At 47.8% G+C, this 23,106-nt stretch overlaps 2 protein-coding genes across 2 annotated transcripts in view; one reads left to right on the top strand and one right to left on the bottom strand.

The window, feature by feature from the left end:
• The window catches only part of VWCE (von Willebrand factor C and EGF domains), a 70,661-nt gene that overhangs the window by 9,282 nt on the left and 38,273 nt on the right, over positions 1 to 23,106 (bottom strand). The window contains exons 20-21 of the transcript XR_003509442.1: positions 12,791 to 12,871; positions 9,743 to 9,794 (exon numbers count right to left, since the gene is read on the bottom strand). The gene's annotated coding sequence lies outside the window, so the exon portion shown is untranslated. The remainder of the gene's footprint in view (positions 1 to 9,742; positions 9,795 to 12,790; positions 12,872 to 23,106) is intronic.
• On the top strand, positions 11,886 to 22,349 carry LOC113886452 (pepsin A). Its single transcript, XM_027532646.1, has 9 exons — positions 11,886 to 12,013; positions 12,414 to 12,570; positions 14,959 to 15,076; positions 16,136 to 16,254; positions 16,987 to 17,186; positions 19,127 to 19,243; positions 20,443 to 20,587; positions 20,681 to 20,779; positions 22,031 to 22,349. The coding sequence occupies exons 1-9, from the start codon at positions 11,958 to 11,960 to the stop codon at positions 22,178 to 22,180; spliced, it is 1,161 nt and encodes a 386-aa protein (XP_027388447.1). The 5' UTR covers positions 11,886 to 11,957; the 3' UTR covers positions 22,181 to 22,349.

The following is a 23,106-nucleotide window of genomic DNA, read 5'->3' as shown; positions in this document are numbered from 1 at the left end:
CATCAAATTAAATGACTGATGTAAAAATTCTACAACCTCTAATAAAAGACAAATACCCAAACTTTTTTTTTAATGAGCAAAAGACTTGAGTAGACATTTCCTAAAAGAAGATATACAAAGAGCCAATAAGCACATGAAAAGGTGCCCAACGTTATTATTTATCAGGAAATACAAATCAAAACTACAGGAAGATACCTCCTTACAACCCCTAGAATGGCTACAATGAAAATGACCGACATAGCAAGTGTTGATGAGAATGTAGGGCAACTAGAATGCTCATATGCTGCTGGCGGGAACAAAAAATGATAGAACCACTTTGGAAAACTGTTTAGCAGTTTCTGCTGAAGCTAAAACATCTGCCTACCCTGTGCTCCAGCAGTTCCACTCCTGGGTCTATACTCTACAGAAATGCAAGCATATGTTCACCATAGGGTATGTACTAAAACGTTCATGGCAGCTCTTTTCCTAAGAACCCTACACTGAAAACTACCCAGATGCCCACTGACCAGAGAAGAGATAAATAAACACAATGGAAAAATATGCACAGCAATGAAAATAACCTATTTGCAGCTGTATACTATACTGCTGTGAATCCCACAGACGTGATTTTCAGCAAAGAAGCTGGATACAGAAGCATGCTTGTTACATGGTGCCCTTTATCTAAACTAAAAAAATAGGCCAAAGTAATCTTTGCTGTTTGAAGTTAGAGCTTTGATTACGCTGGGAGAGCTTGGGGGAGGGAGAGGGGCTACTTGCAATGTTCTGTTTCTTGATCTGCATAGTGGTTATATGGGTATATTTGTGAAAATTCATCAAGCTATTCCCCATGACTTGCATTGTTTTGTGTACATATTATACTTTAACTTTAAAAAGTGATGATGTAAACTTTTAAGAAATCACTTGAAAAAAACATTTTTTCTTTTAAAATCAAGTTGCACTAACTGGTGGGAGACACAGCCCCACCCACCAGCAGGCCTGCTGCCTTGAGACCCCTGAGCCTATGGCCACCCAGGGACACAGCCCTGCCCACCAAAGGGTCCAGAATCTGTCCCTGCTCACCAGTACGCTAGCACTAGTCCCAGGAGACCCCCAGGGCCCTGTAGGCAGAGACCTCAGGACCCAGCTTTGCCTACCAGTGGGCCAGCATTAGCCCCCAGACCCTGTGGACCTCAGCTCCACCCACCAGCAGGCTGACACCAGCCCTGGAACCCCCTACCCCCAGGACCCAGCCTCACCTACCAGTGTGTGGGTATCAGCCCTGGGATCCTCTAGGCTGTGACTTTATCCACCAGAAGGCCAACAATAGCTCTGGGACACTTGCACCCCTCAGCCAGCTGCCCCAAGATCCAACCCTATGGACCAGTGGGTTGATATCAGCTCTGGGACTCCCAGGTCCCTGCTACCAGAGACCAAGAAACCTGGCTACTAGTAGGCTAGCACTAGTCCTGAGATCCCAAGGGCCCTGCTGCCAGCCGCTGCCCCACCTACCAGTGGCTGGCAGTCTCTGCATAAGGCAAGGCCAGGCAACCAACCAGACTAGAGGCCTTCCATGCATACCAGAGCACCCACAGTAATCAGCTCACCAGAACAGAAGGCCCCATGCAGACCAAACAGAGGGCACCCCTAGAGCATATGGCACAGTGGTTAAGAATCCTCCTGCCAATTCAGGAGATACAAGAGATGTGGGTTCAATCCTGGGGTGGGGAAGATTCCCTGGAGAAGGAAATGGCAACCATTCCAGTACTCTTGCCTGGAAAATTCCATGGACAGAGGAGCTTGGGGGCCTACAGTCCATGGGGTCACAGAGTTGGACACAACTGCGCAACTGAGAATTTATGCACTAGAGCATATAGCTCTGGTGACTACAGGGAAGTGCGCTGATGGGACACACAGGACATCTCCTACAAAAGGCCACTTCTCCAAAGTTAGGAAATGTAACCAACCTGCCAAATACATAGAAATAAAAATAACAAATTAGGCAAAATGAAGAAACAGAGAAATATGTTCCGAAGGAACAAGATAAAGCCCCAGAAGAAGAACTAAGTGAAGAGGAGACAAGCAACCTACCGAATAAGGAGTTCAAAGTAATGATCAAAGAAACTGAGGGAAGATTGGATGAACAGACTAAATTAGACATTCGTAACAAAGAGTTAGAGAATATAAAGAAGAACCAAACAGAGATGAAGAATACAATAACTGAAATGAAAAATACACTATAAGGTATCAACAGTAGAGTAAATGGTGCAGAGGAACAGGTCAGCGAGGTAGAAGACAGAGTAGTAGAAATCACTGAAGCTGAACAGAAAAAAGAGTGAAAAGAAATTAGGACAGTTCAAGGAACAACATCAAGCACAGGAATATTCCCATTATAAGGGTCCCAGAAGAAGAGAGAGAGAAAGGGGCAGAAAACATATTTGAAGATATAATAGCTGAAAATTTCCCTACCTGGCAAAAGAAACAGTCATCCAAGTCCAGGAAGCACAGACAGTCCCAAACAGAATCAACCCAAAGAGGACCACGCCAATACACACTGTAATTAAAATGGCAACGATGGAAGATAAAGAGCTAATATTAAAAGCAGCAAAGGAAAAGCACCAACTTACATACAAGGGAACTCCCATAAGGCTATCAGCTAACATTTCAGCAGAAACTGCAGGCAGAAGGGAGTGGTATGGTATATTTAAATGGATGAAAGGGGAAGCCCTACCACAAGAATACTCCACCTAGAAAGGCTTTCATTCAGATTTGATACAGAGATCAAAAGTTTTACAGACAAGCTAAGAGAGTTCAGCATCAGCAAACCAGCTTTATAAGAAACTTTCAGGGAAGTTTCTCTAAGTGAAAAGAAAAGGTCACAGCCAGAAACATGAAAACTACACAAGGTAAGATCTCACTGGTAAGGGTGACATACAGGACGTCTACACAGGAAAGGTAGTAAATCAATCACATTTAAAACTAGTATGAAGGTGACCTTCTCTGGTGGTCCAGTGGTTAAGAGTCCACCTGCCAAGGCAGGGGCTGAGGTTCAGTCCTTGGTCCAGGAAGATCCCACTTGCCATGGAGCAGCTAAGCCCATGTGCCATGACTTCTAAGCCCACGTGCCTAGAGCTTGTGCTCTGTGACAAGAGAAACCACTGCGGTGGGAAACCCTTACCTTGAAACACAGAGTAGCTCCCACTCGATGCAACGAGAGAAAGCCCACACACAGCAATGAAGACCCAGTGCAGCCAAGAAAAATTAAAAAAAAAAGACTAGTAGGAAGATGAAAAGACAAGAGTAATAAAATCATTTGTATCTGCAATTAAAGGATACACAAAACAAAAAGATGCAAAATATGATGTCAAAAACTGCAGACATGTGGTGGGAAATAAAATGCAGAGTTGTTAAAATGTGTTTGAACTTAAGAAATTAGCATATATGCACCCATACATTCACATTAGCATTATTTACAATAACCAATATATGGAGACAACTTAAGTGCCCATCAATAAATGAATGGATAAATATATATATATATATATATATATATATACACACACACACACAATGGAATATTACTCCATTATAAAAATGAGTAAAAACTTGCCATTTGCAACAACATGAGCAAAACTAGAGGGTGTTATGCTTAGTGAAATAAATGAAACAAAGAAAAATACTGTATGATTTCATTTATATGTGGAATCTAAAAAAAAGAAACAAATGAACAAACATAAGCAGAAATAGAGTCATAGATACAGAGAACAAACAGGTAGTTGTCAGACAGGAGCAGAGTAGGAGAAGGAAAGATATAGGTGAGAGGGATTAAAAGGTACAAACTTCCAGTTACAAAATAAATGAATCATAGGTGTGAAACATACAGTGTGGGGAACACAGTCAAATATTATATATCTTTTTATGGTGACCTATCGGACCTATTATAATTAAGATCATGGCCTCTGGTCCCAACACTTCATGGGAAATAGATGGAGAAACAGTGGAAACAGTGTCAGACTTTATTTTTGGGGGGCTCCAAAATCACTGCAGATGGTGATTGCAGCCATGAATTAAAAGACACTTACTCCTTGGAAGGAAAGTTTTGACTAACCTAGATAGCATATTCAAAAGCAGAGACATTACTTTGCCAACAAAAGTCCATCTAGTCAAGGCTATGGTTTTGCCAGTGGTCATGTATGATGTGAGAGTTGGACTGTGAAGAAAGCTGAGCACCAAAGAATTGATGCTTTTGAACTGTGATGTTGGAGAAGACTCTTGAGAATCCCTTGGACTGCAAGGAGATCCAACCAGTCCATCCTAAAGGAGATCAGTCCTGGGTGTTCATTGGAAGGACTGATGCTGAAGCTGAAACTCCAATACTTTGGCCACCTCATGTGAAGAGTTGACTCATTAGAAAAGAGCCTGGTGCTGGGAGGGATTGGGGGCAGGAGGAGAAGGGGACGACAGAGGATGAGATGGCTGGATGGCATCACCGACTCGATGGACATGAGTTTGGGTAAACTCTGGGAGTTGGTGATGGACAGGGAGGCCTGGCGTGCTGCAATTCATGGGGTCACAAAGAGTCGGACACGACTGAGAGACTGAACTGAACTGATTGGACCTATCGTAAGTAAATTTATTGTGCTGATCATTTTGAAATATATAGAAATACCAAAGCACCATGTTGTGTAACAGAAACTAATACAGTGATGTTGGTGAATTATACTTCAAAAACAAACAAACTCACAGAAAAAGAGGTCAGATTTGTGGTTACCAGAGGTGGGATTAGGGGAAGGGAAAATTGAATGAAGGCTGTCAAAAGATACAAACTTTCAGATGTAAGATAAATAAGTACTAAGGATGTAATGCACAACATGATGAATTATCATTGCTATATATAATCTATGAAAGCTGTTAGAGTAAATCCAGGGATTTTCCTGGTGATCTAGTGGTTAAGAATCCACCTTCCAATGCAAGGGACACAGGTTCAATCCCTGGTCAGGGAACTAAGATCCCACATGCCGAGGGGCAACTAAGCCCACCCACTGCAACTACTGAGTTCACAGAGCCCATGTTCCACAGGAGAGAAGTCCGTGCACCGCACCTAGAGAAAGCCTGCACACCACAATGAACACCCAGCACGGCCAAAATTTAAGAGAGTAAATCCAAAGGGTTCTCATCACAAGAAAAACAATTTTTCTATTTCTTCAATTTTTGAATCTGTATGAATAGATGAATGTTCACTAAACTTATTGTGGTCATCATCTTATGATGTATGTGAGTCAAATCATTATGCTGTACACCTTAAACAGTGCCGTAGGTCAATTATGTCTCAATAAAACTTGAATATCAAATAAATATACTGTGTTGAATGACCTCATTTTTGTAAGTAAATGTATTCATTTATAACATTAAGGGTGGATAGTTCTGGGTAGTGGAGTTGAGTTATTTAAAAGTTTTTATAAATATCTACAATGAACATGCGTGTGTGCATGCTCAGTCACTTCAGTCATGTCCAGCTCTTTATGACCCTATGGACCATAGCCCGCCAGGCTCCTCTGTCCATGGGATTCTCCAGGCAAGAATACTGGAGTGGGTTGCCATGCCCTCCTCCAGGGGATCTAGACCCAGGGATCAAACCCATGTCTCCTGCATTGCAGGCAGATTCTCTACTACTGAGCCACTGGGGAAGGCCACAATGAACATAAATTATTTGCAATAACTGGGTCCCAAAAATGTTCTTATAATTTTAATTTTTAAAACCTATGTCTGTCTCTGGAGAAACTCCACAGATTCAGGACTGAGAAGTGGAGACATGTTCTCTGTGTTGTTGGATGACCACATGCCTGGGGTGAGACCCTGACTGAAAGCTCCCCGGGGGCCAGCCATCCCAAGGCCTATCAGACCAGCTCAATAACACTAATTGTGCTTAACGTGCTCCATCCCAGTCTTGCCATGATTCAGTTCTTCAGATTTCCTTCCATTGCTTGATTTGATATGTTCACAGAACATTTCTGAACACCTGCGCCCTTGGCATGAGATGCCATGCATTAGCAAAGTAGTTCTGAAAGCCTCCAGAAGCCAAGTCCCAGGTAAGACTAATGGCAAAGTAAACACTGTTGTCTAATCTTTCTGCCACGCCAGTCTGGCACAATGAGATTACACGGCTTCCCTGAAGGCAGTCATAGATCAGTCCTGGCTGACATCAGACTTCTCGGAATATTTACTGTACACTCTAACCAATGGATGGAAACCAGGTGGATGTATGTGGGCACAGAGCCTGGCCCGGGACAAAAGCCTCCCAAGACCAGAGCCTTCTAAGACCCGGGGGTCTACTCCTGCCCACGTCACTACTTAGTTATGTGAACCCGCACTGATCACTTAACTCTTCTGAAGTGTGTCAATGGGGATGATGCAGGAATAATACTTTTTCAATAGGTCATACATCTCAGTTCAGTTCAGTTCAGTCGCTCAGTCGTGTCCGACTCTTTGCGACCCCATGAATCACAGCACGCCAGGCCTCCCTGTCCATCACCAACTCCCGGAGTTCACTGAGACTCATGTCCATCGAGTCAGTGATGCCATCCAGCCATCTCATCCTCTGTCGTCCCCTTCTCCTCCTGCCCCCAATCCCTCCCAGCATCAGGGTCTTTTCCACTGAGTCAACTCTTCACATGAGGTGGCCAAAGTACTGGAGTTTCAGCTTTAGCATCATTCCTTCCAAAGAAATCCCAGGGGAAGTGGTCAAACAAGAGATGGCAAGAGTGAATGTCGACATTCTAGGAATCAGCGAACTAAAATGGACTGGAATGGGTGAATTAACTCAGATTTAACTCAGATGTATCTCAAAGCACTCATAAAAGCATTAAGAGCCACAGAAACACAGTCCTTGTTATACTGACTGGGATTTACAGATAAGCAAACCAATGATGTCAGCCCCCTCCTTCCCAGATCATTCATATTGCCTGAGCAGAAAACCACCTTGCAGAACACTGAAATGGCCCCCAAATGGCGAAGAGCAGGAGGCAGCCAGGTACATCTTTGTGGAGTTTTCTAGGAGGCGTCTAACCCTGTATTAGTTTTCTATCACTGCGACAAATTAACACAAATTTAACAACTTAAAACAACTCACATTTATTATCTCAGTGTTTCTGTGTTTGGCTAGGTTCTCTGTTTCAGGGCCTCTGACAAAGTGTCAGCCAGGGATGTGATCTTATCTGATGCTCCAATAGAGGTCATCTTCTAAGCTCACAGGGTTGTTGGAAGGATGCAGTTTCTTTCTTTTTTTTTTTTAAATTTTGCTGTGCCAGGTCTTAGTTGTGGCATGTGGGATCTGGTTTCATGACCAGGGATCAAACTCGGGCCCCCTACATCGGGAGCATGGAGTCTTAGACACAGACTGCCAGGGAAATCCCTGGATTCAGTGTCTTGTGGGGTATCAGACAAGGGGCCTCAGTTCCTTGGTGGCTGGAGGCCACCCTCTGTTCCTTGCCACGTGGGCCTCCTCATGGGGCATCTTACCTCTTCAGAGCCATCCAGGGAGAAAAAATCTATACAAAAAGCCTGCTGGCAAGACCAAAGTGACAATGTCACGTAATATAACCACAAAAGTGACACCCCATCTGCTTTGCCTTATGCTATTGGTTAGAAGCAAGTGCTGGGTCCTGCATACATTCGAGGGGAGGGGACTACAAGAGCCATGAACACCAGGAGGTGAGGATGATTGGAGGCCATCGTAGAGTCTGCCATATATTGGGAATTGGTGCCACCAAGCACATCAGCACCAGCCCCCGTGAAGGTTTCCCCAGACCTCAGATTCTTCACCAATCCAAGGGCTTCCTGTGAGTGTGATCCAAAGGCATCTCTGGGTGGGAAGGAAAGGGACCTTCCCCTGCCCTCTCCTGACCTGACCACAAACTCCTCAACTTACACCCTAGCTCCATCTTCTTCGTGGATGTACCCCCAGCAACTAGGACAGCCTACTCAGCTCAGAGTAGATACAGAATAAAAACATGTTGAATGATTGTGCACATGGATCCTGCAGGTTACTGCCTGAGGAGTCTCCCTCCTGCTTCCCAAACAGATTTCTCTTCTGTCCAAAATTCCTATGTGGGTCCCACAGACAAGCTATTCCCCAAGACCTATGCCTAATCTTGGGCTCCAAGCACCATATGTCAGCTCCAGGATGCTCAGAGGAGCGTCCCTCCTAAATGGACTCGGGCCATCCCACACTTACCCCCAGGGTGACATGAGAGAGCCCATCTGGACAGCCCAGCGCCCAGGAGCCTGAGAAACGTTCACAGTCCCCACCCAGCTCCTTGGAGTTTTGCCACCAGCTGCCAACCTTGTCAGCCCTGCCACAGACATGGAGTATGGACATATTTTACTCATGGTTCAAAGGACCAAAACAGAAGCAGAGATGATGATCAGTTGTTCTTTTCTGTTTTGTTTTCTTTTGTAGGATTGCGTCATTTTATGTGTCCCAGCCAAGGCCTCCATGGCCCTGGGCAGTGCCTGGTGCCCAGTTCTGTCTTCACTCCTACAGTGTGGCCATCTCTGGCTTAGCACTTTACCTGCTGTAAAGTCAGATACGTCTGGCCTATTGTCACTGAGTGAAATCCACCTTTTCAGGTGAGTCTAGACTATTTGCATCACCCCGCATAGTTCCCCTATGGCCCCTTGTAGTCGGTCTTCTACTCTGACCCCAGCCCCTAGAAACCATGGACCCATTTTCTGTTCCCATTATTTAGCCTGTTCCAGGATGTCATATAAATAGAATCCTACAAATGTAGCCTTTGCATCTGGACTCTCACTCTGCATAACGCCCGTGAGATTCAGTTCTGTTTCTATCACTGATGGTCTTCCATAGTTGGCTGTACACTCTTCACTTACCCAAGGATCTGCTAAAGAAAACTGAGTTGTTTCCAGTTCGGGGCTATTATGAAAATAGCTCTTATAAACATTTGAGTGGTCTTTGTAGGAACAGGTCTTTGTGGGGACATATGTTTTTTGATTTCTTTTCAGTAAATACCCAGGAAGGTGGTTTCTGGGCTAAATGGTAGGTACATATTGACTTAATAAGAAACTACTAAACTGTTCTCCAAAGTGGCCATAACATCTCAAGTTCCCCACCTGCAACAGAGGAATGTTCTGCTTGCTCAGCATCCTGATCAGAACTTTTTATTTCAGCCACAGTATGTGTATGGCTGGTGAGGACTCTGTACTTAATCCTCACAACAATCCCATGGAATTGGTGGCACTATTATCCCCCTTTTACAGATGAAAAAACTGAGTCTTAGAGACTGGATCAGTAGCCCCAGGTCTGGAAGTTATTCAGAGGTAGGGCTGAGATCCAAACCCAGATCTTGAAGCCAGAGCTCTTCCTGAGATTCTTCTACTGCTGCTGCTGCTAAGTCGCTTCAGTCATGTACGATTCTGTTCGACCCCGTAGACGGCAGCCCACTAGGCTCCTCTGTCCCTGGGATTCTCCAGGCAAGAATACTGGAGTAGGTTGCCATTTCCTTCTCCAATGCATGAAAGTGAAAAGTGAAAGTGAAGTCGTTCAGTCGTGCCCGACTCTTAGCGACCCCATGGACTGCAGCCTACCAGGCTCCTCCGTCCATGGGATTTTCCAGGCAACAGTACTGGAGTGGGTTGCCATTGCCTTCTCCAACAGCCTCCAGTAAACCCCAGTTAGTGGGTACACAAGGGAGCAAGCATGGGGAGAGATAGGGATCCAGATTCAAGCCCTTGCTCAGTCACTTCTCACCTGTGTCACCTCAGGCAAGTGGCACAGCCTCTCTGGACCTCAGTTTCTTCATCTGTAAAATGGGAATAATAATATCACTTACCACAACGAGTTAAGAGTAGTGAATCTAAACTCCCGCATCTCCCCTCACTGTCAAGGAAGAGAAACACGTGAATGAAGCCCTTCTTGTGTCAGTTACTGCAATGGCTGGCAAACGGCAGAAACCGCTAACTGTGAAATCATGATCCTGCTGAGTATACTCCCAAGCTGCTCTTAACTAAGCCGAGCTTACATGGGATTAATTAAAGCGCTGTGTTGAACACTTGATGAACCATATAATTCACAGAGGGAGATGAAAGATGAATAAAACACACGTAATCTTCTTCATGGTTCATTGCCCACATCTCAACCCTGAGGGTTCCCTGACTCACCCTGCTCCACCCAACCTCAGTTGCCTCCGTTTCTAAGCTGAAAAGTATGCAGAACCTCCTTTTACTTTTTTTAAAGTATCGTAAACAGTTTCATATATGCATAACCTACACATGAGCACATGAGCACCCACGTACCTACTGCCCAGCGTGAGACACCAGGTACCTCTAAAGACCCCGGCCAGCCCCCAGAACATGCCCCTCCCCCACCCGCCCCGGGGGAGTCTTGAGCCAGGGTTTCCATCTGCTGTTCCCAGGACCTAGGCAGGCATCTTCAGGACCATCAGCTCCTCCTAGAAGCACTGAGACGTGCCCAAAAGTGACAGCATAGCTCAAAGAAGAAATGCTCGAAGGGGAGGAAAAGAGAGCAGAGAGGAAGCAGGCACTAAAAGATGAGAAAATGCGAAATACAGATCAAGGATCCATGATCGGGGCACAGAGGTATCTTCATGGGTATCTTTTGAATGCAAACGTGCTTTGTAGTTAGGCTCACCACTGGCCCAGAACTTGATTCGCACTGCCCACTCCTCCATACTCATCCAGAGGCCCTAGGGAAATTGGAGTTTTATAGTATCTGTGTTTCCCACTGTTGGAAAAACCAGATGTGGCCCAGGGAATCTGTTATCAGAACAAGACCCACAGACAGGTCTTGTTACCTACTTGTGACCTCCCCACCTCCCACCCCCTCACCAAAATTCCTACATCAAGCTTCTCACTCCACTTGGTCCACTGAATAAACCTCACAAAGGGAAGAAGAATCCATTGAGCTAGAAAGCATCCTTTTTAAGAAGAGAGCTTTTCACTCCATGCTTCCACTGCAGGGGGCATGGGTTTGATCCCTGGTGAGGGAACGAAGATCTAGCATGTCATGAGGCACAGCCAAAAAGAGAGAGATGAAGAGAGAGAACTTTTCTCAGTCATTCACACCTTAGTGTGAATTTGCCTGGATTGCTTTGGCCCACTGAAGCTGATTCAGTCAAGTTTTAAGCATGGAATGCTTGGGAGTCAGACCCAAATGGGGTCTCAGAGGCTTTGAGTAACCAAGAGGATGGGAGAGGGCAGTATGAAGAAAAGGGTGTTAGAAAATGAGAGACACAGATTCCACAGACAAACCCAGCCTGTTTCAAGTTTGCTTCCTCCAGGGTCGGAAGCATTCTTCCACCCACCCCATCCCCTTGCTCTGTACTACACACACCACTTTCCCAAGACGCAGCCCAAGAGCCACGAGCAGCAAGAGCAAAATAAGGCCCATATGCTAGCTAGACATCCAGCAACCCCATATAACGATCTTTTCATGGGGAAATGCGTCCTGAGTCCCAAACCACCCACCCAAGGATGTGCTTGAGGACTGCAGCTCTGGGGACATGGCCCATCACTTCAAGGACAGCCACTCTGTCCCACCATCTGTCCCACCAGGACCATTCGGGTACCTGGAGCTCCTCTGACATCTGTCCAACATTCAGTGCACTTTGGACCAATTTTGTCAAAATATTTTGCTTATCGAGTTTGGATGCCTTCTATTATTTAAGAAATAAGCCGCCACTTGGCCGCTTGCTCTCTGCAGGGTCATTCCAGCCCGAGGTCTGCGTAACAAATGGAAAGCTACTCAACTGGAAACTCTGAACATGGCATAGGGCAAGGACAATCTTATCAGGAAACTTTCTGCTTGGGGTGAGAGTAATGGGTGACGTTGGTGGCTGATAAGGCCATGCCCGAGGACTCAGGCTGTATATAAGGAGCGGCTCCTGCCTGCTACTGTACACTTTCCCGTCTTCCCTTCTCCGGAGACTTGCGAGCCAGGAAGAATCATGAAGTGGCTGCTCCTGCTTGCTTTGGTGGCACTCTCTGAGTGCAGCGTCGTCAAGTGAGTCTGGGGGACTCTCTGCACCAAGAGCTGTTTTCCTGGGGTTATTTCCTTTTGCTGTCTGTCCCTCTTCCCTCCCACAACTCCTGTCTCTGCATCCGTCGGGAGTCTCTTTTCTCTGCTCATTGGGGGACGCAGCTCAGCAGACATGGTTAACAGCACAGACCCTCCAGACCAGGCTGGGTAGGGTTCTCAGCACCAGCACTGGGCCGGGCCACTTCCAGCAACCACTTCTCTTGTCTGCATTACTCTGCCCAAAGACGGGAGCATCTCCCCTCTCAACTTCCTTCTTGTGCTCTTGGGCAAGCTTTCTTTTCCTTCCGGATCTTCCACAGCACCCCATGAGTGTCTAATCACCCTTCTTCCTCCAAACCAACTGTGTGCAAATGCTCTGCCACAGGATCCCACTCGTCAAAAAGAAGTCCTTGAGACAGAATCTGATCGAGAATGGCAAGCTGAAGGAATTCATGAGGACACACAAATACAACCTGGGCAGCAAGTACATCCGGGAGGCCGCCACCTTGGTGTCTGAACAGCCCCTTCAGAACTACCTGGATGTGAGTGTGTGGGCAGGCAGCGGGCCAGCTCCAAGGACTCAGCCTAGAGGAGAGAGGGGGGATCCCAGGGTCTGGGAAGACAGGTCAGTGCTCTAAACCCCTAGGCAAGTGTAACCCAGGGTCTGCTCCCTGGATCTCAGAGACACAGGGAGAGTAGAAAAACTCACAGTCAGAGGTGTTGCTCTCAACTCATTTATTCATTCATTCATCCAGTGCTTACCTAGAGGGAGCACCTCCTGTGTGTCAGGCTCTGTGCTGGGCCCAGAGAAGCGGCAGTGGACGAGCCTCAGGGTCCCACAATCTAGCAGGAGAGACAGATGATAATCAGGGAGCCTCACAAAGCATGACAAGCACAACCAGGCCAAGGCCACCCAGTGAAGCCAACACAGGGACTGCAGACAGATGACGGGCAGGGGCACCTCCCTGGGGCAAGGAAGAGAGAGGGGAGTTCTGAGAGGACAGCAGAGTGTCCCAGAGGGCGGGAAGACTTGCACCAGACCCTGTGACAGCGGGGGGCAGAGTGCATTTGAGGAATGGAAGCCAGAGTCCATTTTCAAAGCGAGGTCCGTGTCCATGGGGGCTGGTGGGTGGAGCCAGACCAGAGTGGGTGGGGGGGATGAGGCTTGGCATCTTAATTGCCACCAGATCACCTTAACTAGGGGCGGGGATTGACAAGATCAGATTGGAGTTTCAGGAAGATCATTCTGACTCTTCCATTTCGGATCCAACGGGCTTGCCTTTCAGTGGATACTATAGGTCCCCTGGGTGAAAGCCAAGGTCGTGAAGCACTCTTGCCTGTCATTAAGAGCTTGGCCTGTGACATTTGCCAGACCTAGGGAAGTCTAGGCTCTCATGTTTCCAAGTCATGGGACCTTGGACAAGTCTGAGTGAGACTCAGCTTTCTTGTCTGTAAGACAGAACTATTACTATCCACCACCAGAGGGTTGTTTAGAGTAATTCAAGCAGTAATGTAGTGGGGGAGGGTTGATTTGGGGGAAGTTTTTTCATTTTGGGTTTTTTTGAGTGCTTAGAACAGGGCCTGGCCTTTGGTTAGAGCTTGGTAAAAGCTTTGTAAAGTTAGCCCATTTGTTCACTTACAAATATTTATAAAACACCTACTCTCTATCAGAGACTATGCCAGGAGCTGCGGAAACAACGGTGACTAAGCAAAGATTCTGGAGCTTATATTCTAGATGGAAAGACAAATAAGAGACAAATAAATAGGAATGTAAAAAAGTCAACTGGAGTAAGGAGAAAAAGAATGGGGCAGGGGCAAATTTAGATAAAGTAGTCAGGGAGAGCCTCTTGATGGAGGTGATATTTGACTAGAGCGCTGAAGAATGGATCAGAAGGAGTCAGCCAAGGAAAGATCTAGAATAAACATTTTCTTAGCACAAGAAATACCAAGTGCAAAGACCCTGGGATGGGAATGAGCTGGTCATGAAAGAACCATAGCAGCGTGGCTGGAGCAGAGCTGGCCAGGGAAAAACTGCTGCCACTAAGAATAAAATTCGTGAAGATACTCTTTCTTTCTTTTTTTATTTATTTGGCTGCACCCGGTCTTAGTGGTGGCACGCAAACTCCCAGTTGTGGCATGAGGGCATCTAATTCCCTGACCGGGGTGGAACCCAGGCCCCCTGCATTGGGAGCATGCAGTCTTAGCCACTAGACTGCCAGGAAAGTCCCAAGGATATACTTTCTTAAACCCACTGCAGTCATCTAGACTTAGGAATAAGATATCTCAAGGGGTCTTCACTTCTAGGTGACTTGTTTATCTCCCCATCAACAATTTAAAGAAAAAATGCTTAAGCATTTACTCTGCTGGGGCTTCCCAGGTGGTGCTAGTGGTAAAGAATCTGCCTGCCAATGCAGGAGACACAAGAGACCTGGGTTCAATCCCTGGGTTGGGAAGATCCCCTGGAGTAGGAAATGGTAAGCCACTCCAGTATTCTTGCCTGGGAAACCCCATGGACAGAGGAGCCTGGTGGGCCACAGTCCATCAGGCTGCAGATGGTTGGACACGACTGAGCGACTAAGAACAGATTTACTCTGCTGGATAAGTTTCTACCCTATCCAAGAGTGTGCATTCTCTAGGATAACAAGACTAAGACATTCAAGGCAAGAGGGGACAGCAGGTTATTGTTGAGTGTTCATGAGGCTTAGAAGAGAATAGGCAGAGGTTAACAGGATTGCAATCAGGGAAGACTTCAAGGAGGAAGGGAGACCTGGCTGGACCTTGAAGGATGGAGGGATGCACTGGATCAAAAGATGAAGGAAAGGGGGCCAGTGAAGGGGGAGGCGGGATGTGGCCAAGAAGACCCAGTGACAGTCCCTGGGGAGACCAGGCTGGGGAGTCCCCAGTTGGTGAGCTGTGTGTCCCCCCGGCAGACGGAGTACTTCGGCACCATTGGCATCGGCACCCCCGCTCAGGACTTCACTGTCATCTTTGACACCGGCTCCTCCAACCTGTGGGTGCCCTCCATCTACTGCTCCAGCGAAGCCTGCAGTGAGTGTCCCCTCAACCTCTCCAGGCCCCTGGCACTGAGTCACCTGGGAGCCCCGAATGCTCAGGGGCCTCACATAGGTCTGATTTCAAGCCCGCTGAAGCCACTCAGGGATCCACTCCAAAAGCATTCACTGAGCACCTATTATGTGCCAGGCTTAGGTGCCCTGGAGGATGAAGGGGTGAATCACATGTGGTCCCAGCCCTCAGGAAGTTCAGTCCAGTGGCAGAGTGTGCAGCTGCACATTACCATGGGCAGCTGTGGGCCTGCTCCAGTCAGCATGAGCCTGGAAGGACCTTCCACCAGAGTTGTTGTTGTTCAGTCGCTCAGTCATGTCCAACCCCTTGTGACCCCATGAACTGAAGCACGCCAGGCTTCTCTGCCCCTCACCATCTCCCAGAGTTTGCTCAAAATCATGTTCATCATGTCGATGATGCCATTCAATCATCTCATCCTCTGTTCGCCCCCTTCTCCTTCTGCCTTCAATCTTTCCCAGCATCAGAGTTTTTTCCAATGAGTCAGCTCTTCACACCAGGTGATCAAAGTATTAGAGCTTCAGCTTCAGCATCAGTCTCTCTAATGAATATTCAAGGTTGATTTCCTTTAGGATTGACTGGTTTGATCTCCTTGCAGTCCAAGGGACTCTCAAGAGTCTTCGCCAACACTATAGTTCGAAAGCATCAAATCTTCAGTACTCAGCCTGCTTAATGGTCCAACTCTCACATTTCTACATGACTACTGGAAAAACCATAGCTTTGACTATAGGGACCTTTGTCAGCAAAGTGATATCTCTGCTTTTTAATACGCTGTCTAGGTTTGTCATAGCTTTCCTTCCAAGGAACAAGCGTCTTTTCATTTCATAGCCACAGTTTCCATCCACAGTGAGATGATCCCAGTTGGTCCAACCAGACAGGAATGGAAACTGGGAACACTAGGGCACCAAAGTCTAAAGAAAAAAGTTAACTTTCTCTTCCAAAATCCAACCCAAAACGAAGGCACCCTCAGCCCATGACTCTGGCTCAGCTTTTGGAGTTTGACCATGTCTCTTCTTGTCCTCACAGCCAACCACAACCGCTTCAACCCTCAAGACTCTTCCACCTATGAGGCCACCAGCGAGACACTGTCCATCACCTACGGAACCGGCAGCATGACGGGCGTCCTTGGATACGACACCGTCCAGGTAAGCAAACTCTGGCCGGCCGCCTCATCCTGCACAGCTTCCAACTTCAGGGACCTTAGAGGCCACAGCACAGACCTCCCCCCACCCCCTCCTCACCCTCTGCGGCAGCTCCTTCAATATGGATCTTTGTATCACAAAAGCAACCTAACTGGGGCATGCAGAAAGTGGCAGAGATACCACAGATATTTTGGAGGGGCTGGTGGTGGTGGGGTGGGGGGAAGAAGTAGTAAGGTAGGGGAATGCCAGAAGCCAGCATCAGCACCCAAGTCGAATGCTATGAAGGGGTAGGAAGAAGGTAGGAAAAGGCTCAGTTCTCTTTTAGCACCTCCTCTTCTTCCTCCTCCCTGAGCCCACAGCCCCCCTAAGTCACAAAAGCTCAACCACAAGCATCCCCCGCCTTTCCAGGGCGCAGCAGGGGTCCAGGGTTCTGATTTGCCCAGCGTCTGCTTTGCATCTGATCTTCAGAAACACACACATGGTGACCATCTGTTCTGCAGCACATTCTCACACCAAGTCGCAGACGGTGCCCATCTGGGGATCAGCCTCAGTTGTTCTTTCCAGCAGAATAACAAGAAATTCCAGGGCTAATCCCTCTCCCCTCCTTCCAGCCTGATGCCCCGGAAGCCAAGTTCTACATGAAGTGAACCTGGGGATGCTCTGAGCCCAGGGTGGGCACCCCGCAGTGCTCAGTCGGCACAAGCTAATGAGAAACGTCTTGGTTCCCCCACGCAGGTTGGAGGCATCAGCGACACCAACCAGATCTTTGGCCTGAGTGAGACAGAGCCCGGCTCCTTCCTGTACTACGCTCCCTTCGACGGCATCCTGGGTCTCGCCTACCCCAGCATCTCCTCCTCCAGGGCCACCCCTGTCTTTGACAACATATGGGACCAGGGTCTGGTTTCCCAAGACCTCTTCTCTGTCTACCTGAGCAGGTAAGTGAAGCAAGGAGGTCACAGTCACCAGGTCCAGCAGGAGGCTGTCGAAGGCTGGATGGGCTGGAATCTTGGCAAGCAGGGGGATTGGCAAGGTCAGTGTCTTAGACTTGAGATGTGTATCTTTGGAGAGAACAGTGCCAAATTCCTCTCTGATGAACAGTCTTCATCGTCTTATTTTACTAGCAAGATTCTCTGTCACCTTGCTTTATGCAAGTCAAATATCATTAGCTATTTGCTCTCCAGAAGACCACCATTTAACGTGAGTCCACTTAGGGACTTCCCTAGTGGTCCAGTGGTCAGGAGTCTGCACTCCCAGTGTAGGGGCCCAGGGTTCAATCCTTGGTCAGGAGCTAGATCCCACATGCTCTGATTAAGACTTGGTGCAGCCAAATTTAAAAAAAAAAAAAAAATTTTTTTAAAGAGTGAACCCGCTTAAAATTGGAGCCAAAAGTTCATAGCAATAAATGAAAAGAAGTTTCGATTGGGATTTAGACCTTGAACAGAGAAACTTTTAAATGATGAAAGCAAGTTTCTTATATTAGTTAACAAAATTTAGGTTTCAGGTGTGGCTATGAGTTAATTCTAAGAATAAAGAATAACCAAGCCTTGGTTTCAGCTAAGTAAAGGTTTGTGCCAGAATATCTGAGGTTGTGTCATCGACTTTCTTGAGACACTCAACCTTCCTCTGACACTCACATCCTTTTCTTTTGAAGCGATTTGTCATCACTGATGGGGTTTTTTTAAGATATTGACTGTTCTATAATCTCGCGGGTACTGTCAGATGTTTACAAGGAAGGAGGGGTGGGGTTGGGGAGTGGAATCATCTGCCTGTGATTGGTCTGTCTGTGACCAGTTGCTTGCTGAATAATTTCTTAGTGTCATCTACATTTGCTTTCCTGTCTAAACTGAAACTGCAGATTTATACAATGACTATTTCAGTTATCAGGACTCCAGCAATGTACAACAGGAGGGTCTTTTTAGCCTTTTTTTCTCTTGACCACTTAATATTCAAGCTTCAGCTCTCTTAAACATAATCTGTTTTTATGAGCAGTTAGGTAATTCACACAGGGCCAACTAGATTGAAGTTTCGCAATCCCAGCACTATTGACGTTTTTGGACCAGATGATTCCTTGCTGTTGGGGGCTGCTTTGGGATGTTTGGCAGCCTCCCTGGCCTCCACCTCCCAGAGGCCAGCGGCTCCCCCGACCCCCACCTAGTCGTGGCGATGAAAAACGCCTGCAGACATTTGCAAACCATGAACTACATTATCAAGGCTTTAAGAGCAGACACCGTCATTCATTTATTTCTCTTGAGGTCCCCACAGCAAAGAGCGTATGTGGTGGAAACCACACATACTTTGGAACCAAAAAGACCCAGGTTCTGTGGCTCCCTGGCTGTGTGACCTTGGGCACACTACACCACCTCTCTGAGCCTCAGTTACTTCAGTGTAAAACAGAAATAATAGTGATCAAGGCATGGGTCTTGGTGTCAGGATTATAAGAAACCCTGTGAACCACACACACTGCTCAGCTCTTGACGCTGGCAAGATCCCAATTAAGAGTAGCTCTTAGTTTATGGTTGCTGGAGAAACGATGGGAGAAAGGGATAGTTAGGGAGTTTGGGATGGACATGTACACACTGGTATATTTAAAATGGGTAACCAACAAGGACCTCCTGTATAGCACATGGAACTCTGCTCAGTGTTATGTGGCAGCCCGGATGGGAGGGGAGTTTGGGGAAGAATGGATACATGCATATGTACAGCTGAGTCCCTTTGCTGTACATCTGAAACTATCACAACACTGTTAATTAGCTATACTCCAATACAAAACAAAAAGCTTTTTTTTTAAGTAGCTCTTAGAATGCACACAGTTTATATGTTCAGTTGGAACTGTGAATGTATGAATGAATTCCTGTTTTCCCTCCACTCTCCATAGCAACGAAGAGAGCGGCAGCGTGGTGATATTCGGTGACATCGATTCTTCTTACTACTCAGGAAGTCTGAACTGGGTGCCTGTTTCTGTTGAGGGCTATTGGCAGATCACTGTGGACAGGTGAGGTCATTGTGGATGGGCTATATCCTGGCATGGGTCCCAGAATGCATTTCTTTACACACTCATAATTAACATAATTAATCCCCCTGGAACAGCCAGCACAGGGACATGTGCTCCAGAAGGAGAAGGTAAAAGTTGGCCGAGTCAGAGAGACCCGGAGAAGGGCACATCACTGGAGGATAAGCAATGTCTGGGACCACCCCCTCCGACCCCACACCCCAGAGACTCAGCAAGGATGAGACAGCCAATTCCCTTCTGAGCAAAGAGACAGGACAGTCTACCAGAAACTCTATGGAGAGTGGGGGGTCCCCTGTCCATACATCTTGGCTTTTAGGGGGCTTGTCACTTTTGGTCTAAGGTCAGGGCAAGATGGTGGAGAAGTTGTTTCGAAACATTTCCTCCCATTGGCTTCCCTGGTGGCTCAGACGGCAAAGAATCTACCTTCAGTGTGGGAGACACAGATTCAGTCCAGGGTCAGGAAGATCCCCTGAAGAAGGGAATGGCAAACAACTCCAGTATTCTTGCCTGGAGAATCCCATGGACAGAGGAGCCTGGCAGGCTACAGTCCATGGGGTCGCAGAGAGTCGGACAGACTGAGCGACTAACACCCACACACACATTTCCTTCCACTTTCCACTTCAAAGACTGTCTGCCCCCAGGTAGCCTTAACCTCTAGCTGTTCTGCCCACAGTTGGCCTGCTTGGGTGACCCATAGCCCAGGTTTGCCCAGGAGTGAGCAGTTTCCTGGGATGCCAGCCTTTCAGTAGTTAAACCAAGACAGTCCCGGGGAAACTGGGACACACTGATCTCCCTAGCAACCTTTGGGTGTCCACTTCTCTGAGAAGCCTTCCCTGGCTTGGTCCACACCAGCACTCTCACCCTGGCTTGGGTTCTGTTCCCCTACTCATCCTGCTCCTCCTCAATCATAATTTATCTTTCCAGCTAGAGTAGGAGCTCCCTGTGGCCAGAAACTGTGCACCCATCTTGTTTGGCTTTGCATGTCCTGTGCCTAACACAGAGCAGGCACTCAGTAATTCCTGGTAGAATACGTGAATTCAGAGAATGAGCGTGTGAACAAGAGAAGCTGAAATTTTATGCATTGGCCAATGGATGGGGAAGGAACCAGGATCGCCTGGTTCCTCCTTGAGAGATGTACCCTCCAGGGGCTCAGGGGACCCTGACTTGCCTCTTTTCCTCAGCATCACCATGAATGGAGAGTCCATCGCTTGCAGCGACGGCTGCCAGGCCATTGTTGACACTGGTACCTCTCTGCTGGCCGGCCCAACCACTGCCATTTCCAACATTCAGAGCTACATTGGAGCCAGCGAGGATTCCTCTGGCGAAGTAAGTCCAGCTCTGACTGCCCTGTTCTAGACTCAAGTGGTGGATCTGCCACACACGAGCAATGAAAACCCTGCTAACCCTTGTTCCTTCCAGGTGGTGATCAGCTGCTCTTCCATCGACAGCCTGCCCGACATTGTCTTCACCATCAATGGTGTCCAGTACCCTGTGCCCCCCAGCGCCTACATCCTGCAGGTAAGGGGGGTCTGGGCCTTCCACTAGATGTACCCACTCAGAATGTGGACACAGACTGCCCCTCGGCACAAGGGCAAGGGCACTTCCACAAGCTGGAGCTTCCGTTTGCTCTGGACAGCCTCCAGAGAAAAAGAATACATCACAGATAAATGTGAGACTGAGAACTGAGAGGCAGCACCCCCAGGGAGGAAAAGCAAGCAAAGGTTGGTGGTGTGAAAGGAGGATTTCTAGTTGGGCCCTGGAGTCCAAGCTCTGGGTCTCAAGGATTAGCCCCAGGTTCTTCAGCAAGGTACTAGCCCCTGGATCCCTCCTTTATCTAAAACCTAGACCTTTCCCCACACCAGGGTGCAGTTATCGTAATCACGCAAGATTGCCTACATCAAAGCTACAAAGTGTTGGGCAAGTGGAAACCACACCTCCCATAGGGTCAGGGCTTATGACACTCCTATAGTCTCTGCTGCTGCTGCTGCTGCTGCTGCTAATTCGCTTCAGTCGTGTCCGACTCTGTGCGACCCCATAGACGGCAGCCCACTAGGCTCCTCTGTCCCTGGGATTCTCCAGGCAAGAATACTGGAGTAGGTTGCCATTTCCTTCTCCAATGCATGAAAGTGAAAAGTGAAAGTGAAGTCTCTCAGTCGTGCCGATGCACCCAGGAAAACCTTGCCTTCTAGTACAATGCTGGATGGGAAACTAGTTTTGCCCTGTGGGTGGATGTCATTCAGCAAGAACTAACTAGGCCCCTCCCCCAGCAATGCTGATTAATTAGGAAGGGGTGGAGCCTAAGCCATGGTAGGGAGTGGGGTGCAGAGGGCTTGAAGTTCCAGAGGAGATTGTAATATGCAGCCAAAGTCACAAAGTCAGCGACTTAGTGAATGAAAAGGTCTAGCAGCTGATCCAGTTTGCCACTGGTGGGGATCAGAATAATGAGAAAAGGCTGTGTCACCAGTGCTTCCAGAATCCTTCCCGGCAGCTGAGTTCTCCCTAAGCCCCTTAGCTCTGATGCTGACGTCAAGGTGTGTACATCTGCCAGAAACACTGGATAATGTCTGGTAATCCCTGGAAACCAAGAGAGCAGCGAGTTGCTTACAGAGGCAGACCCCAGGCCAGGAAGAGCCAAGTCCCCAGGCACGAGCCAGGAAGCTCCTCCTTGCACGTGGCTGGCAGCGCACCATGGTCCTGGATGCTCAGGCCCCAGCGCCTGTCCCCAAAGGGTCTGAGTCCCAGCTCGGGTTTTATTCTCCTTTCCTCCAGAGCGACGGGATCTGCTCCAGTGGGTTAGAGGGCATGGACATCTCCACCTCCTCTGGGGACCTCTGGATCCTGGGTGATGTCTTCATCCGCCAGTATTTCACCGTCTTCGATAGGGGCAACAACCAGATCGGCCTGGCTCCCGTGGCCTGAGCCTGCGCGGTTCCAACCACTTCCAGGAAGACCCCTCCCTGATTCTGCCCCTGATCTTTGATGTAGATAATTCTCCTGGTTGTTCCTCCTCTGGGATCCTGGAGGTGGAATCTTGGCCCTGTTCCCTGTCACATCAATAATGTAGAATAAATCATAACCTCCTGGAAAATGGCTTGTGTGGTTGCTTCTGTTTGTTGGAGTTCCCCTTTGCATCACTGGGGTCAGAACACTGGGGCAGAGGGACAGAATTGACCACTGCCATTTGGATAGCACCAAACACAGTGGCACCACGTGCTTTGTAACAGAGCTAGGAAGATGAACGGGCCTCTGGGGACCAGCTGGGAGCGTCATATAAAGACCTGGAGACCAGAAATGCCAGGGCTGTTGCTTTCTCACAGAATTTGCATGCGCCTGCTCAGTCACTTCAGTCGTATCCAACTCTTTGCAACCCTATGCACTGTAACCCACCAGTCTCCTCTGTCCATGGGGATTCTCCAGGTAAGAATACTGGAGTGGGTGGCTATGCCCTCCTCCAGGGGATCTTCCCCACTCAGGGATGGAAGTTCTTATAGAATAGAGCACCTGAATTCTCTCTCTCTCTTTTTTTTTAATATTTATTGATTGATTTGGCTGTGCTGGGTCTTAGTTTCAGCACTCAGGATCTTTAGCTGTGGCTTGCAATTGAGCTCTCAGTTGCGGCATGTGGACTTAGTTGCAGCATGTGGGATCCGGTTCCCCAACCAGGGATGGAGCCCAGGCCCCCTGCATTGGGAATGCAGAGTCTTAGCCCCTGGATCACCAGGGAAGTCCCAGCATCCGAATTCTTGATTGAGGGAGTAACTTATTTTTCCCAAAGCCAAGAAGAGATGATGAGAAAAGGAAAAGAATTAAGGAGAGGTTCCCACTGATGGTGGCACTCCTAAGTA

The sequence above is a fragment of the Bos indicus x Bos taurus genome, chromosome 29 (assembly GCF_003369695.1).
Source record: "Bos indicus x Bos taurus breed Angus x Brahman F1 hybrid chromosome 29, Bos_hybrid_MaternalHap_v2.0, whole genome shotgun sequence".
In the NCBI taxonomy this organism is placed as follows: domain Eukaryota; kingdom Metazoa; phylum Chordata; class Mammalia; order Artiodactyla; family Bovidae; genus Bos; species Bos indicus x Bos taurus.
Note: the sequence above shows the minus strand (reverse complement) of the source record. Positions and strands in the feature narration are given on the sequence as shown.